Source organism: Hirundo rustica, chromosome 4 (genome assembly GCF_015227805.2).
Source record: "Hirundo rustica isolate bHirRus1 chromosome 4, bHirRus1.pri.v3, whole genome shotgun sequence".
NCBI lineage: Eukaryota > Metazoa > Chordata > Aves > Passeriformes > Hirundinidae > Hirundo > Hirundo rustica.
Genome location: NC_053453.1, coordinates 71,211,372 through 71,229,480, shown reverse-complemented (window position 1 = coordinate 71,229,480; position 18,109 = coordinate 71,211,372). Strand labels below are relative to the sequence as shown.

Below are 18,109 nucleotides of genomic sequence, written 5' to 3'. Positions count from 1 at the left end.
CTGCCACCCTCTGCCTGGAGGAGTCTGCAACCAGCTCCTGTGCTAAAGGTGACTTACGTGGCTTTTGTAAGGACTGCTTTTAACCTCAGCACGAATCACAAATTACTGATATCTCAGTGTTCTTATTAAGGGGGGTTTTATTTTTTTTTTTCTTTTTTTTTTTTTTTTAAGGTGAGAGACCACAGTCTTCGATTTGATTTCAGTATTTTCCTGTTCTTGTAGTTTCAATCAACAGTTCTTGGTTCAAGAAGTCAGCTTTGATTGTGAATGCTTCCACAGACAGTTTGGATAGCAGCAGTCGGAAGACAGAGAAATTTTCCTCAGCCGTACTGAAAGCAAGGTACAAAAGATATTTTAATCCTGGAAAGGTATCAATTAATGGCATATGCAGGACTAGGAAAAAATAGGGAGAAACTGATTTGTATTCACTTGTCAGAATGATGAAAACAAAGAAATACTGTTTCTCTTATATGTAAAAGAAAGTTGCACCTTTTTCTACATGTTCTACTACTCCAAAGTAACAGAGTAATTTTAGCTCCATCCCTCTTCACATGTTTAGAATTAAAAGGCAAAACCCCCACTTGGGTAGGTCTGCTAATGCATCCAAAGACAACCTGAAAATGAAAGCTTGGGAGTGCAAAGCTCCACCATAAAACTTTGTAAAACAACAGGGAATACTTTTCTTGACACAGTCAGAGCTTAAGAGTGGAGCTTGTGATGCCCCTCTGGAGGAGGATGAAGACACAAGTGTTTGTGTGTCTGTGCCCTTGGTGGAGCACCAGCAGCAGAGAGTAGCAGCATGGTGTGGTAGCCTGCAATAAAGAGCAAGAAACAGGGGCCAAGACTCTTGTCTTGTGACTGGAAGATGTCAGTCATGATATAACAAACCTGCTGGAAGTGGGTAGTTGGTGTTTTATGCCACAACAGGACATGAAGGATCACTAACTCGGAAAAAAAGAGGCCCACATCTGTCACAGGACCATGAATTTCTATCTCTTGCATGTATTTAATGCTAAGTAACGCTCTGACTGTGAGGACAACACTCTTAGAAAAATTGCAGTGATGGCAATGTTGGTTGCTTTGGTTTTTTTTCATTCAGACTTAAATATAATGGAAGCAGTCATAACCTAAGACCGTGGTTTTTCTCTGCAATGATGAATGAAGTCCCCCTTGACCATGTTATTGATCACTTAGTCATGGGAAAATAAAAATGATTCTGCATAAAACGTTACAGCCAAAATGAATCAATGAAAGAGCCACAGAAGTTTATGGAAGGTTATAGAGCAAGTTAATCTCAAAGCCATTACTGGACACATTGCACTGGTGATTTGGAACAGCCAGCATGGATTTATCAAGGGTACATCAAGTTCTGACTGAGCTGGTTGATTTCTATGAGGAAATGGCTGGTGATGTGGTGAAAGTGGTGGCAGGGTGTTTCTGCCTACTCAGGGACGGCAGTTGTTGGGGGCTCTTTTTTTTAGGAGTTTAAATTCCCCGGCGTTCAGGTGGTTTTAGAGCTCTGGCCCTCTGCAAAGCTCTGTGCCAAATGCAGGAAAAGACGGAGTCTTCAAGGTTACATGCTTCGTTTATTAGTTCTTATCTTACAATTTTCTCAGTGTCCAAAAGATGTTTGCCGCGGCTCGGACATCTGGTGACTCCCCCCGTCTCTGGGCTGTCCTTATCTTTTATACTAATTGCTATGTATTCTCTATTTACTATTTCTTACCAATGTCTATCACTAATACTAAAAAGGTCATCTTTAGTCCGACCCAATCCTCACTAACTACTTTGTGCCAACGTCACTGCAGAAATGGAGTGAGGGAACAAGAAGGAAGAAGAAGGAGACAACGCTCCAAATTCTCCATCTTGCCCCATTCACTTCAATGCCAAGAATCCCAAACCCACTGTTTTTTCACCCTGTGATGTACTAAACTACTATTTTTTACACTCTTGTGGCCTGCAATGCTTCCTGCAGTGCAAGAAGCCTCTCCCATGGACTGAAATCAAATCCAGTGTCTCTCTGAGCTCTGGGCTCTGGGCTGGGGTCCCAGACCACCCTGCCCAGGTCCCTGACCCTCCAGGCCAACCAAAGGAATGTCCTGGACTCCAACAGCAGGGAAGGGGGCAGGAACTACCAGGAATGGAATAATTTGGTGTAACATCTGAGCAGACAGTAGTCATATCTCACCTGCCTCAAGAATAACTTCTCTTTTAAGTAAAATTACTCTCAGGAATCAGGCAGAACGCAGAGCAGGGGCACAATCAAGTAAACCTGTTCCAGTTTCCTTGAACTAGGGTTGTAAGTGATAAAGAGCTGCTCCAAAGTACACATGCTCCTAATATACGTCCATATTTCACCTGCCTTTGCTGTTAATAGCAATAAACTATACATCTCAACAGTCTTCTAAGCATGAATGATTCCTGAACACCCCCTTTGTTCCATATATCCAAGGCACTGTGTTTTCTCTTCCTGCAAGTTCTTGGCTGGCTCTAGCAGATCTGAAGTGAATGGACTTCAGCCATAGACTATGAAAAATAAAACTTAATAACAAAATGCATCGGAAACAGCAATATTTATAAAGTGGGGACACCATATTTTTAAATAGCAGGGAGGTGCGGACCACTATAATCTAGACTATTTCAGGGCAGGGGGAAAGAGGCTTCACAAAAATGTACAAAAGGAACACGCTTACACGTCTTCTTCCTAATTAACTTTTGACCGCTGTGGATAAACATGGATTTTGGGACCTTTAACAGAGGGCAGAACGGGGAGGAGACAAGATTAAAATGTTGGTTTGGGTTGGAAGTTAATGATTCTTCTACCACATACCAGCAGAGCTTTGCTTAAGGAGAGAATTCTCTGACTCTTGAGCATTTGTGTGGTAGTAGAAAACCTTTTGTTGTGGATGCAGAACCCAGGTAGGAACCTCTTCAGTATTCTTTCTGTTTGTCTTGACTTTAAAATGTTGCCATTAGTGTTGGCAGCTGTCGAACGTGACCTGTGTAGTTTGCAGTTGCATTTGCTATAATTGGTGGCACCAGTTACCAGCCCTGGTGAAAGTGTCAGTGCTTCAGCGATGACATCGTGCACTGTGTGTGTGTGTCTCTGTAAGCACTGCATGTCCCGAGCAATGCTAGCACCACTGAGGTCTGCACAGCTCTGTGATACTCATTTTTCATATCAGGTGAACTTAAAAGGTCTTGTTATGATTGTGTTTAAAAATCAGCGTGATAATCAGATAAGCAGCGCTGCAGTTATTGTAAATCATTGCAGTTCCATAAACTGCTGGGGGAAATGTGGCTCTTGATTTGTGATTTGCTCTTCTACTGGGTGATGTCACAGTCTCTGAGAGTGCAACTGTGGTGGCAATCAGCCCAAAGACTTAATAGTGTCCTTGCTGGATTCTTAAGAGCCCTCAAACTTCACTATATTTTTCTTGTATGAGATTCTACAAAGCCTGCAACAAACTGTTGTCATGGCCTTTGTAAACTTATTACCTGTTGTTCATGTGGAGGTTTTTTAGTTGATGTTCTTAATCATTATAATTTGCATATAATTAGGGGATACAAAACAAAGCTGGTTTTGTTGTTTTTTTTTTTTTTAATATCCAATAAGAAATAGAACTACTGAACAGGCCCAGAGTTAGGCCATGACCCCTATAAATATCATGTCCCCTGAAGCACTGAAGAAATCTGTCCTTTGCAAGGCTGGCTGCATTCGCTCTGCCGTTGAATTGCAAGTTGCTGCATGATTTCCCATGGTGTCGAGAAAGCTGTCAGCTCCCAGCAGCACAAACGATGCACGCTGATAATTAGTTAAGAGCCTTGATTTTTCCACCACCCAAAGTGTTTCTCAGAAGAGATTGTACTGAGCATAAAATCAAGTGAATTTGTCGAATGTTCCAAAAAGTGAGCTGAGAGTTAAATTTCATCTGTCTGTACCTCTTGGAATTTTTTAGTGGGTTTCTTTTTGCTTGTTTCTTTGGGAAGAGGTTTGTTTTTTTTCTCCTAGGAAGAAAGATGGGTTAATTTTTGTTTAGGTTGATTGACTACCTAAAAAATACCAATACATTTCCTAATCTTGTCTTTCTGTAAATGCAACAGTCTCAGATAACTATTACAGAAGAGAGGCTTGTGCAGGCAAAGAATGGTAGTTTTAGAGATCTCAGGTTAGTGAAAGGACATGTTTGGTGCAGAAAGCTTCATGCTTTTCCTTTCATACTTCATATTTTTAACCAGAACCTTGATTTATTAAACATGAAAATAAAATGCTAATGAAAAAAAATCTAAAATAACAACTTCATCAATACTTAAAATTATCAGGCTCAGCATTGTTGTCATCAATTGTGAATTGACCTACCTTTTTTTCTAATGCTCTTGTGGCCTGGAATTTTCCCAGCCCAAACCTAGTCCACCTCCAGTTGATATCTGTGTAGGTCAGGGTCATCTGAGGGTGGGAGGAGATACTGTCTGCAGATTCTAATTCAAGTTGTACCTTTAAACTCTCAAAAAAAGGGCCACTTCTCCAGTCCTGCGACCTACAATGATATGCTTCCCCAGCATATTATTGTGGCCATCAGTCTATCATAATTATGAGGAGAAGTTTGTATCTTCAGGATACACAAAGACAGGTGAATTTCAGAGGACCAGATGCTCAAAGGTATTTGTGTACTAACTTCTCCTGAACGCCAGGAATTTTATTTCAAAACATTTTTTGTTCATATCTGTGCAGTCTTGGAGAAATCCTTTCTCTGCTTCCTGTCCCTATCTGCGTAGCCAAGGGGAAGGAGAAGCTAATACTTTTTGTCCTGATATGTGTGCTGACCCAGACTGACAGCATAGCCACAAAAGAATTTGGGAAGTAGATATTAGCAGTGGGAAAGCAGATGGACATTTTCCAGCATAGGAAAAGTTCATCCAACTTTTTTCAGCTGCATTCAAGCATATAAAACCTCTCTTTGTGTGATTTGTTCCCCCTCTCTCTCTTTTTCGCCCTTTTCTCAAATGAGGAGAGTATTGTGGAAGGTGAAACAGATCATGTGAGCTGTGATTTCTGAGTTCTGACTTGGGGGCATTAATTTCAATGCTCTAATAGAATATGCAATACTCCTGTCTGCAGATCTGAAGATGGCTTGTTTCAAGTGACCCATTTTTTCCTGAGGGGCTCTGCAGTGGATCTTCTGGATCATCCTTGAGAAATCTGTTCTGATTGTAGTGGGAGTTGCACCAACAGGCAAGTGTTTTCATTCTTTAAATAAACTTTGCAAACAGATATATATACTTCCTTTACAGCTTTTCTCTGAAGTGCCCTTTTTAGCTGTTATCCATCTCTCAGATACAGAGTTTTAAAAAGCTGAGAAAAAAAGATGAAGTACTGAACTAGTCATTGCAATAAAGCAAAATGCAACTTAATAACAAAACAAGGCTTTCAACAGTAAAATGTGACAGAGGATGTGTCATTGTCTATGGCTACAGAAGTTCCTGAGGAAACTAGAGCAGTTCTGCTGAGCTGCTGAGTTGTGGATCATTTCAAGCATCTGGGCATATAGACAGCACTCTGCAAACAGAAAGAGAAAGAGATCGGGAATACCCTGCATATTATTGCAAGAAGGAAAAAAAAAAAAAAAAAAAAAAAAAAAAAAAAAAAAAAAAAAAAAAAAAAAGTAATAGCCTTACAGGAGGTCAGTTAGTTGAAATAATAAATTATTTTGTCACTAAGAATTGTTTCCAACAAGGCAGTGTAAAGGAATAAATTGGATTGGCACAGTGTTGTTACAGATTTTACCAAACCAATGACTGAGTTGTAAGACACGTGGCCTGCAAATTTAGAGCTGCTTAGGATTCCCTGTGCTTCAGCACTACTGCCTTGTTGACCCTTGTAGTTTATTTTTGGGCAGAGACTTTTTGTCTTACTCCTCTGTCAAAATTGCCTTTTTAGCGTTAAAAGACAGGACAAGGTAGAAGGGGGGGGTGCTCATGTATCTCAAAAGAAAAAAAAAAAAAAAGGTGTCAAAACTAGATAGTTCAGAATTTAAACAAATTCATCAGAGAGGTCCTGAAACAACTCTATTTTGGCATATGCGCTTTTGTATTTATTACTGTTTTCTCCTGAGTTCAGATCACTCAGTAAAGAAATCAGTCATGACGGTGGAAACCAAACCCTGCAACGCCAACGACTCAGATCAGGCGGCAGAACCTGACCAGCTTTTGAATGATGAAGGAAACAAAAATGCACCAGTCAAGAAGACTTCCTCTTGCACTGGATTGAAGGTTTGGTGCCTTAGCAATATCACCGTGAATTACCACTGTCACCTGTCAAGAAATGTTCAAGACGTGACATGCCAAATTCCTTCCTTCCTGTTCCCCTATTTTTTGTGGAACTGGACGCACACAGAGGCCCAGGGGATGGTCAGACCTTATCTTTTCTCTAAAGAAAATAAAAATTCATGATCTACCAAATTTACTCACAAGTTACTTGTAGGTGGATCCCCTTCTTAGTCATTAGAGAGAGGCAGCAACTTCAAGTAGAAGACTTGAAGCAGCCTCAGTTAGGTGCCTAAAATACATTTGTCTGGAGGTTGCTCACACCACTACTCTTGCAGGGTCAAAATAAGGTGAGATGAACCCAGATTTCACCAAATGTTTTGTGGCTGACCTGAGGATTGCATTTTAAAACCCAAACAACCCCAGCAATTTTTGTTTGTGTTTTTATGTTTATCAGCAGTTTGTGATTTCAGCCAAACCCTCTGAGAGCACTGCTGGCATAAGGCACAAAGGGTGATTCTCAGAATTTTTGCCAGTCAAGCTCAGGAAATATAGAATGTGTCATGACAAACCCTACACTTCAGAGATTTTTCTCGTCATTCCTGACAAAAAGAGACTAAATATACAAATTTTCAAGCTCTTACTTCCCGGATTGGCATAATTTCTTATAGCACATAGTATTGCAATGTCCAAACCTATATTTACTTTGTTTATTTACCCAAGTTTCTGTTGTATTGGAACTCTTGCCCAGTGAGCAGTAGGTCTATTTGCTTTTTAGACTATGTGGAAATAGTTGGATAATATTTAAACAAACTTAAACATTTTACCAAATAAATCCTTTTTTGCCAAAGCCACAATGTGTGTTGATGTAAGCAACAGCCAGACTACTTAGAGTATTTGCTTTTCCTTGTGAGATATATAGTATACAGGCAAAATACATATTTCAAAATATATCATATCACACAGAGATTAACTCAGTCTGTTGCTACCACATTCCTCATACTGATGTATCATAAAAACTTGCATAAAGCCTTTATTTTGATGCCACACTGATTGAAAGAAAGGATCAGTTATGAATGGGCCTAAAATAAGGGACATGTGACCCAAGCAAAAGGTGACTTGGGTTAAGATTAACTTTGCCACCCCAATTTGAGTAACAAATATATGTCATGACGGTGATTGCTCCGCACAGTTTTAGATATATTTGATCCCCCAGTGACCAGTTTTCCTGCCTCTCCCTCCCATTTCCTGTCTGAATCTTTCCCGAGGTATTTCTGGCTGCTCTGTCATTCAGCTACTTCAGCAAAGCCTTTTCTGGTACGATAATGAAAAGCTCCATCACTCAGATTGAGCGAAGGTTTGACCTGACGTCTTCCACTGCAGGTTTCGTCGACGGGAGCTTTGAGATGGGTAATGGATATATTCCCTAACACGCAGAAAACTGCTCAGAGAAGCATGAGGCAACACCTGGCACTAATTCTGGTTCATTATCTTGCAGGCAACTTGCTGGTGATTGCGTTTGTAAGCTATTTTGGAGCTAAGCTTCATAGGCCCAAAGTAATAGCTGTGGGATGCTTTACTATGGCTTTGGGAAGCTTTTTATCAGCTATGCCTCATTTCTTCATGGGATAGTAAGTACTAATCATGGCTAATTTGGGTAACCTAACAGTTGCACTGTGCTTTCTGGTTTTTAAATGAAGTTTGTTGTGTATATTTAGCCTTGGATTTCCAAAGGCCTGTAGAACCTCACTTCCAGGTGCAATGAACCCCACGTGCCACACACATCACTACTGTGATGGTCAATGTCGATTTTAAAAACACTGCTCTTCTGAGGTGAAAGTTCAGCTCCTTGAAAAAAATGAGAAAATCACAATGCTTTAGTTTCCACTCAAGCTTGTTCAGGAAGGAGGCAAAGAATGAAATTATGCTAGAGCCTGCAGATGGATCAGTGCTGGTAGAACTCATAACTGTTCCACATGCCTGGTTAAACTGATTTTCCATATTTGGTTAATTTTAATTCACCTTCACCAGGCTCAGGGCATTACTACATTATGCTTATATGTGCTGATGTTTCTAGCCATAGCTTGGGCACAGGGATGACAAGTAGAGTAAGACATATTTCTGTTGATTTCTTAAATATATTAGAATAATTGTAGGTATATTAGCGCAAAAATAAAACTGTGGGATGCTTTCTTTCATGTTAGTGGATCTTGCACTAGAACCAGGCTTTTCATCAGTTTTAAGACAGACCATGTATCTTACTCATCTACACTGGGCCACTTATGAACCTGAGCCTGAACATTTGCAGGGAACTGCTCTGCACTGTGTCTGCTGATGACTGCTCTTTGGTTCAACCCAGAAAATAAGCTTGCCTGGTCTAACAGAGACAGGGCAATTCCTTGAAGCAGAATGTGTGCTTTACCATGTTGTTCTGCTAAAGCCAATTGTACTTTGCCCCTCAGCAGCACTCATTTCTGGGGAAGGGATCAAATTAAAGCAGCTGGACAGACCAAACACACATCAAAGATGGAAAGGGCACCTTTGCTCAAACTCAAGGCATTTTTTTCTTTTCTCCTTGGCTGTGGGGTCAACACAGGAAGCTCGCTTGGACCTGACCCTAAATTTAGACACGAAAAATCCAGTCCTATCCGAAATACTTTCACAAGCCCTTTTGAATTTTCCGGCTTAAAACATCATGCCTTCCAGACAGAGAATTCTAAATTTTATTTGTTCTTAATTTTAGTGTTGTGGTTTTCTAAAATGTTCTTAAATAATCTTATTTGCCCCTTCAGTAGTGCTTTTCTTTAGGGAAACAGCAGCTAAGTGGCTCCAGCCCTACCACACTGGTGTTTCCCTAGTGAGCACTGCTTCTACACCTTCTGTTGTGTGTTTGCAGCTATAAGTATGAGACAGCATCACATACAGCTGCTTCAGCCAACTTAACTTCCAGCATAAATCCCTGTTCCCTACATCAAGATGTGAACGGCACTGTCCTGGAAGTCTCACAATCAGGTAGGGAGCTGTAAAGGAAAGTACAAATATGGGAGCTTGTTTAATCCTTGGTTGCAAGGATTCAGTTATCCAGGGCCTGGAGTTGGGGAGTGGAAGAACTAGTGTGACAGGACATGAAACTGCATAGAGTTTAACAGAAATAAATGGAGATTCCTATTATGCTCCTTGCAATGTGGAACACAGCTGTTTTATGTGTTGCTTGTATGGGATGCAGGTAGAGAACAAGCCAAGCTCTACACCAGAAACCATCTCAAACTTCTCACATGCATGATGTATTCCAGGTAATATATTTATGAAAGTATCAATAAGCTGTTTTTTTTTAATGAGCATTTTTTCTGATGGGGGATGCTTGCCTGTGCTTTTAGAAATCAAATGCAGTGGAGGTAGAAGGATGTGTTATTAAAAGATCATGAAAATTTATAATGGGGTTGGTATCCTTTCATTTATTTTCTATAAGAAAATGTTCTAAATACCTTGATTTCTAATCTGTAATCATTACATGTGCTACATTTCCTGTGATTTTTTTCCCCCCCTGCTTCCCATTCAAATATTTTATTACAAAGGCGTAAACTCTCATCTGCAGGCTGTGAGAAGGAGCCAGCATCATATATGTGGATATATATCTTACTGGGAAACATGTTACGTGGGATTGGTGAGACCCCAATAACACCACTGGGCATCTCTTATCTCGATGATTTTGCTCAAGAAGAGAATGTTCCTGTGTATGTAGGTAATCTCAACATGAAGTAAACTGGGAGATTAACAGTATAAGAGGTCGATCACCCTCTGCAGAGGACAACATTCAGCCATTAGAGCTGAAGGCGTCTACTTCATTGTGTATTTTCAGCCTGTTTGCACACAGTAGCCATGATGGGCCCCATGTTTGGTTTCCTGTTGGGATCTCTATGCGCAAAACTGTACGTGGATGTTGGATTTGTGGATCCAGGTAAGCAAAACAGAGGAAAAGTGAAAGCTAGCTGATACTTGTTCATAAGAATTTTCCATAAACACTTGCATATGTTTTCCTTATATTAATTATGTTAATATATTTTGGATTATATTTAAATATTTTATTGTATAATTTATTACCATTTTACTAAACTAGTGAAAGCTTTTAGAGTAAAGGCAGAATTAGACTGGGAGCATATTTTTAGAGCTGTGCTTTAAGATTAAAGGATTGTAATACACAATAATTCTTAACTCTAAGTATTAGTACCCAGAGCTCTCACAGAACCAAGATTTTTTTCTAAACTGGAATTTTAACAAAAAGATTCTGCTAGTACAGCAGCTTTACAGTTTGGGGGAATTACCCACCCTTCCCACTGATTATTTTACATTTCACATAGTTTTTGCAGCACAACATACACTTTTTCTCAGCCCTTGCTTATTCAGATGAACTGAAAACACGTGTATGTATTCACACCTGCACAATGCCAGAGGGGACACAGCAGTCCCTGTAAGTGGTGGTCCTTCATCCTGTTCCTTTTCAGTGATCTTGTTTTTCTAGAAGGACAGAGAAGTTTTCATATCTTCAGAATTCTGTAGTTAGATAGGTGAACTATTTTGTCTTTGCCCTTTGTTAAGCCAGTGTTTGATTTTATTTAAAAAACAGTGAGCCAATTCTAGTCATGCAGTGAAAAGTCATACAATTTTAGTCCCCCACAAAACATGCCAGAATAAAAAATCATAAAAATACAACCAGCTACTCTCATCTCCCTTGAAATACATTTATAGCCATGAGTGATTTTACTGACACTGCAGAGAATTTCCAATTGCTTGATAGCAACCTACACAATGCAGGAAAGCAGAGGATTTCAGGAATTCAGGGGCCAAAAAGCATGCCACGCTTAAGGCCTGTCTGCCACCCTTTTGGTTTCCCAAGTGTTGGGTAAGGACCTTGGTGTTGCTCTATCTGCCACAAAACATCAATCAGTGAAAGGTGTAGAATGACAGATAAAATAATGCTGGGCGAACAGGAATGGCTTCAAACCAAAAGAGAGTAAGTTTAGATGTTCGGAAGAAATTCTTCCCTATGAGGATGGTAGGACACGGGAACCAGTTGTCCAGAGAAGCTGTGGATGCCCCATCCCTGGAAGTGTTCAAGGCCGGGTTGGATTGGTCTCCGACCATCCTGGTCAACTGGAAGTCATCCCTGCCCATTGGACACCTTCCAATCCAATCCAAACCAATCTACGATTCTATAACACCGTTCAGGGTATGATTCCGGATGCCTTCACTGCATGGATGGTCCCTCATTAGATGTTTATTGCTGGAAGTCAGACACTATAAAATGTAGCTGTCGTAACAGAAAAAGGTTAGGAAGGTTCAGCTTCTTCGCTGGGGTAACTTGTGCCTGTTTCCCTCACTTCTAGGGAGCATCACTATCACCCCACAGGATTCCCGCTGGGTGGGTGCCTGGTGGCTTGGCTTTTTAATAGGTGGAGCGACCAATTTCCTGTGTGCTATTCCATTTTGCTTCCTGCCAAAGAGTCTGAAGAAGCCAGAGCGAGCCAATAAGGACAAAACTTCACATGGTCTCTTGGAAAACACGGGTGTCGTGAGGAATAAACTTTCTCCTGAAAAAACTAAGCCAAGGAAGTGGTCAGTAATGCTGAAAGGCAAGTGTTTCTCAAGTTGTATAAATGTGAAAAGCAATAGGCACAACACACATAGGAAATGTGTGCAAAATATTTTGCCTCCCCTGCACTTCCATCTAAACCAGGTAGCTATCTCCAGGAAAGGAAAGGTCTGCCAAAAATATTAGGAGTGAAAGAGCTTGTGCAGGACTCTGAGGTTCTGCATAAATCACCTGAAATAAATCATCACCTGAGTGGCACTTACCTCAAATTTTGTGCTGGAAGACATTTGAACAGTAGAAAAGTGTTCCTGTATCTGAACCTAAATAAAATATTCAAAGGCTCCTTTTGCAATATGGGAAGACAAATTATTCATTTGAGAGAGTTCATGGAGACTCTGAAATACATTGGTGCCTGGTGAAAATACATCGGGCTTGAATAGCTCTGGTTGTACCTTCCTTGGGTCAAATGTGGTGGAAAGAAGTGGCTTTGCTTCATTTGTCAATTTTTTTGTCCAGATCCCAGTGGAAGACACTGGACATCTCCATCAAGGCAGCTCTCACTTAGCCTTGAGCCTGTAATAATATTCATGCAAGCTGAACAAAGTCTGTGCCATGTGGAGCCCCTTAGCCTTCATGTGCATATCTCAGTAGAGCAGCCAGGACTTAACCCATACTTCTGTCTTCTTTTAGGATTCTCTTCCTGTACTTCAACCTCTGATGTTTTTCAAGAACCTGATTTTGCTTTCAGATACCCTCATACAAATGAAGATCAGTACATCTTGCACTTGGAGAGCTGAGAGCAGGACCTTGCTCTAAGTTTTGCAGGTTACTCACCAGTAATTACGCCATGCATCTTTCAATGCCAACTCATATGTCCCTTTCTTTCAGATTTCTATAACTCCCTGAAAAAAGTATTGGGTAATCGAATGTACTTTACATGTTTGTGTTACTCACTGTTACAGTTCAGTGGTTTTATTGGTTTTGTGACTTACAAACCAAAGTACATGGAACAGCAGTATGGACAATCTACATCCAAATCCAACTTTCTCATAGGTGAGTTCCACGTAGCAAGGACTGCTTGTGCTGGAAGCAGTGCATGGGGATAAGTTCTGGTGTGCTTTATCTGGGGCTGAATTCCATGCAGAGCAGGTTGAGGTAAATAGTGGTCTGACCTAAACCTGAATTATAAAACATAGAGGGTTTGTGCCTATGGGGCCATAAGAATTTTTAAACTTATATTACATTACATTGCATTTATATTACATTTATAGCAAGGGCACCCCAAATGTACAATGAGTGTGGTGTGGAAGTTTTAGTTGCTGAAGCATCTGGAAAGTTCCTTGCAATGGAAGTGGGTTTGGAGCATTAGGCATGTCACAAACAGCATATGCAACCCAGGAGTAGGACTGAACACAAAACTTCCTGAAGTCATAACAGATCATAAAGCTGCCAGGAACAAAAAACTAAGGACAGGTTTTGGTTCTTAAGACTATAATGATTCTTTACTTCTAACATTCCCTTTCTATAATCTTTTTCAGGAATGACGTCCCTGCCTCCTGTAGGTGTTGGAATTTTCCTAGGAGGGCTTATAATGAAAAAGTATAAAATGGGCATCATTGCAGCAACAAAGTTTTCATTTATCATGTCATTTTTGTCCTATGCCATCAGTTTTTTACACTTTTTTGTTGGCTGCGATAACAATGTGGTGGCAGGAATGACAGTGTCCTATGAAGGGTGAGTATAAAAGAAAAAAGATTGTGTTTTCCCCCATAGTTCTCAAAAAATACACTGTGGCATCAAGGCTAAAAGAGAAATATTATTTTGCAATGCTGGAGAGCAAGTGAACACTACAATATGTCATTTTTGGTAGTTTTTGTTGGTCAGCAGGTTGTCAGCCTGACAAAGCCCAATGCTGGTTAAAGATGAATTAGGAACTGCATCTTTAGCCATGTAGGTTGTTTTGCTGGGGGAGGGTGGGAGTATTGCTGAGCAACATTTTCACTAGGAGTGTAAATAGTGCACCAGGGAATATGCTTAAGAAGTACCGGGATGGAAAAATGGCAAGTACATAAGTGTCATTTACCTAGAAAGGAGATGAGTGAAGATATATCTTTTTGCTCAATACAAAAAGGATGTCTGAAAGCAAATGAAAATACTACATTCTTCATATCCTTAATGAAAAGTTAGGCTAGGCTTTAAGAGAGTGGGTTTTTTAACTACAGAGACCAGGAGATCTGGTTTCTGTCACTGGTGCATTTTTACAAACTGATAAAGATATACTTGATAAGACTGAGATAACTCTTGCTAGCTCTAAATTCAGCTTGCAAGGAGTCCAAACGACCTCTCCCTCCTTTCTCTTTTCCGTAAAATCAGTAGCAATTTTTTAATTTGTTTTAAAATTCTCTATTATTTGTAATCACTTTAATATCAGTGCAAGTAAGATGGTATCTCAAACAGACCTATAGAGATGTAGAAACTCAACTGTGAAAACATGTCCTGGGCATATGAGGTGGGTTTCAGAACAGCAACACCGTTACACAGAAGGGAACTCACTGACTTCAGCCCTGCATTAAAAATTTCTTACACTTGTCTGAACTTAACTTCCAAGCATCCCCATTCCGTACCACAACAATTCCTTACTTTCGGAATGCAACTCTCACTGCAAATGTGCCTCCAATATGTGGGATCCTGTGTGTGGAGCCAACGGGATCACCTATGTTTCGGCATGTCTGGCTGGGTGCAACTCTTCCGTGGGACATGGAAAGAACACAGTAAGACCCTGCTTTGCTCTCCGAGGTTTCCTACCAGCTTATTTTCCGTGTAACATGGAAAATTTAGCAGGATAATGCATTTCAGGAAAACCAAAGTTACTGGGGGACTAGTCAGCAAGGTATTTTTGATTTCTGGCTACAAACAGCACAGAGAAGAGAGATTTCTCTGAGTTATTGCACATTAAGCAAAAAGCCCTAGCTCCCTATTCTAGATATTAACTTCCAACTTCTGTAGGTTGAGCATAAGAGGGGGGAACACGCAAATCAAATTGGTTTCATGTTGCCTGAAGGTTGTCCATAGGCTTTGCCTTTCATAAATGTAATTTTGGCTGCCCTGAAGCTTCACCTAACAGTTGAAGTATGCTAAGATAGTGTAGTATCTTTCCTGCTACTGATCATTAATGTTTAAGTATGCAAAATGGGTTAAGGAAAGGCAGCTTGTTTCCTCCATGTGAGACTTTGGGATGTCAGGAAACTGCCTGTTTTTCTGGGTGGCTGACTTTTGCTTGGCATGGAGTGTTGGAGATAATTCCCAGAGTCCCAGAGACAGAGCTCCAGTCCATGGATGTAAAGCTTTATTGGGCTGTGCCATTTGCATGTTTCCTGATGCCAGGTGCTCACTCCAGAACATAAACAGTCTGGAGCCATCTCTTTACTCTGTTTTCTCTCCAACAGAATCCCCATTTCACCAGCAGTGTCCTATCAAACCTGTTCTGTGTCTTCCAGGTCTTCCATAACTGCAGATGTCTTGAAATCAAGAGTTCATGGGCAGGAAACAATTCTGCCACCTTGGGGCAATGTCCAAAAAGTGATGATTGTTCAACAAAGTTCATTTATTACATAGCAATACAAGTCATAGGTGGCTTTTGCTATGCCCTGGGCGCCACTCCTTCATACATGATTATGTTTAGGTGAGTACAGTTTCTAGTGAGGCCTTCAGAGTCATGTTTGTTTCTTTACCTTAGGGAAAAAAAGGACTTTTTTGCTCATCAGGAGCTGTAGTGGTAGGTCAAGGAGTAAATGGGTTCAAACTAAAAGAGGTAAAGTTTTGGTTAGAAGGAATTCCTCCCAGTGAGGGTGGTGAGGCCCTGGCACAGGCTGCCCAGAGAAGCTGTGGCTGCCCCATTCCTGGAAATGTCCAAAGCCAGCCTGGATGGGGCTCTGAACAGCCTGGGATAGTGGAAGGTGTCCCTGCCCATGGCATGGCTTTGGAACAAGATAACCCTTAACATCCTTTCCAAACTAAACCATTTTGTGATTCTATGGTTCTGTAATCAGGTTTTCCGGAACATGCCCCTTTTTTCTGCTTGGATTTTGAAAGTGCAATGCATTTTCCAGGATTTCTGGATGCATAAGGAGGTGGCATAGGCTAGAGATTTAATGAATTCAAGATCAGTGTCCATTTCTGATGCCTGGAGTGCAGTTCCCCATGAAATAGATGAGTGTATTGCCAGGAGGCTTTGTGCTGTCCAAGATACGTCCTTGTACAGAGGAATTCTGTTCAAGCACAGAAAGATGCTGCACTAACCCTGCTACTTTCAACTCTTTTGTCTTAGGGCAATAGGATATTTCCCATTAAATATTCCATCAAGTGTGAGAAATGTATGCCCAGGAGTGAAGGCAGCTGGGGAGCCCATTTCCATAAGGTCGGGATAGACTCCGCTTATGACTTTAAAACTTCAATTCCTTAATTATGCATAGGGAATGGACTTGCCAGGAGCTATTTGATGGAAGTCAAATAGATTAATTCACCTTTTTCATACGAAAACCACACTTCAGCAGATGAAGGAAGCACTCTTCTTCCATATTTTGTCTTTCTGTCGACAAGAGTAAAAAATCCAGGTTATTTAATAGCAGTTTAATAGGCGTGTCTAAGCGCTGAGTAGGCCAACTCTTCTTACTTATCCCTCTTTTTTTTCAGATGTGTTCAGCCGGAGCTGAAAGCTCTCGCAGTTGGTCTGTTCACACTCACCATGAGAATGCTGGGTAAGAGAAACCACTGCAGAGTCCCATCCACCCAACGCTGCTCTTGAAGCACGTAATCGCCGCTACGGAAACATAAAGCTAATTTCCCCAGAAGATGTCCTTTATCTGTGCAATCTTGTCCCATTTTCTGCTTGTCTCCTTGCAGCTGGGATCCCAGCACCGGTTTATTTCGGTGCGGCCATCGACAAGACGTGCTTGAAATGGGGGAGCACCAGCTGCGGGAAGCGAGGGGCTTGCAGGTTCTATGACTCCAATGCAAACAGGTAGGGAAAATTAGGGCACAAAACCCATCTCTGTGGAAAGACGTGCTTGGTTCTCTTACACTGGAGTGCGTGATCCAAAATCGCGGTCGGACACCAACTCTGGGCTCAGCTTTAAGCCGGTCCAGAACTCCTGAATTTGAAAAATCTCAAGATGAAATGTTAAGCTCTCAATTTTCAGTCAGTTTTTATGTTGCACAAGAGAAATTTAATATCCTTGACGGAGAATTCTGGAATGAGCTGTGTATTTTTAATGTATTTAGAGCCGATTAAAAATACCTCAGACTTTAGGACTTACCGTGGGAGAGTTACCCAAATTTACCTTATCTGTGTGTGATTTTTCACCCTGGCAAGAATGTTAACTCTGTGCATTGGCCACTTTTGAGAGAAAAGACTATGAAAAAATATTTTACTGAGTAGCAGTCTCCTGGGGGAATGCTCCATAGATTTTTCTCAGTTTCAGTCAAGCCTTGGCCACTTCTGATGTGGTTTTTATTTTTACATACAATAAACCACTCTGGTGACCTCAATATTTTTCTAACCCTAAAGAATCTAAAGCCTTAAAAAAAAAAAAAAAGGGGGGGGGGGTGGGAGGAAGATGATGGAAGTCTTTGCAATCTATCTTCATAAACAAAAAATATTTATCAGTTCTTTAGAAGTATTTGCAAATAAAAATGCCCAATTTTTTCTATATCATTCACAAACAATGAGCTTTAACATCTTCCCCCAAGCTGCTTTTTTTTTTTTTTTTTTTTTTTTTTTTTAATATGCAAGAGCCTTAAATGCCATTAAAGTGATTTTTCTTCAGTGTCTTTGTAAAATTCAACACCTGGCCCAATCTTCTATGCTCTGTCCCACAGGTATGTCTTCCTGGGTTTAGGAGCAATTTTAAGAGGTCCTTCCTACTTGGTTGGAATAATTTTTTATATATTGATAAAGAAACACTTTCAAAATAAGAACTCCAGGCCTCTGGAGAACGGGAAAGAAGATGCTGGTGTGAATAAAGAAGACAACTGCAAGATCAAAGAACGTTTGCCAGGTTCTTCTGATGCAGAGAACGAATCCTCTATTTAGAAAGAAATTTAGACCAGTGGCATGTGAATCAGGTCAGCTTCTTTTAGAAACACCATTCAAAATGCTGTGAGGAGTTAAATAATATATTGTAGCACTGTACAGAGAGCATAACTAACAGCAAAACTGCAAACAACAGCAATAAACACTAACAAACAAGTATGAAA

At 40.6% G+C, this 18,109-nt stretch overlaps 1 protein-coding gene across 1 annotated transcript; it reads left to right on the top strand.

The window, feature by feature from the left end:
- Positions 1 to 4,931: 4,931 nt before the first annotated feature.
- Positions 4,932 to 18,109, top strand: LOC131378459 (solute carrier organic anion transporter family member 1B3-like). The gene is made up of 16 exons (XM_040062175.2): positions 4,932 to 5,039; positions 5,120 to 5,233; positions 6,119 to 6,270; positions 7,533 to 7,674; positions 7,763 to 7,895; positions 9,161 to 9,276; positions 9,860 to 10,006; positions 10,124 to 10,222; positions 11,649 to 11,894; positions 12,743 to 12,907; positions 13,393 to 13,588; positions 14,463 to 14,625; positions 15,352 to 15,536; positions 16,547 to 16,611; positions 16,757 to 16,874; positions 17,732 to 18,109. Exons 3-16 carry the CDS (start codon positions 6,142 to 6,144, stop codon positions 17,943 to 17,945), a joined length of 2,118 nt encoding a protein of 705 aa, XP_039918109.1. The 5' UTR covers positions 4,932 to 5,039; positions 5,120 to 5,233; positions 6,119 to 6,141; the 3' UTR covers positions 17,946 to 18,109.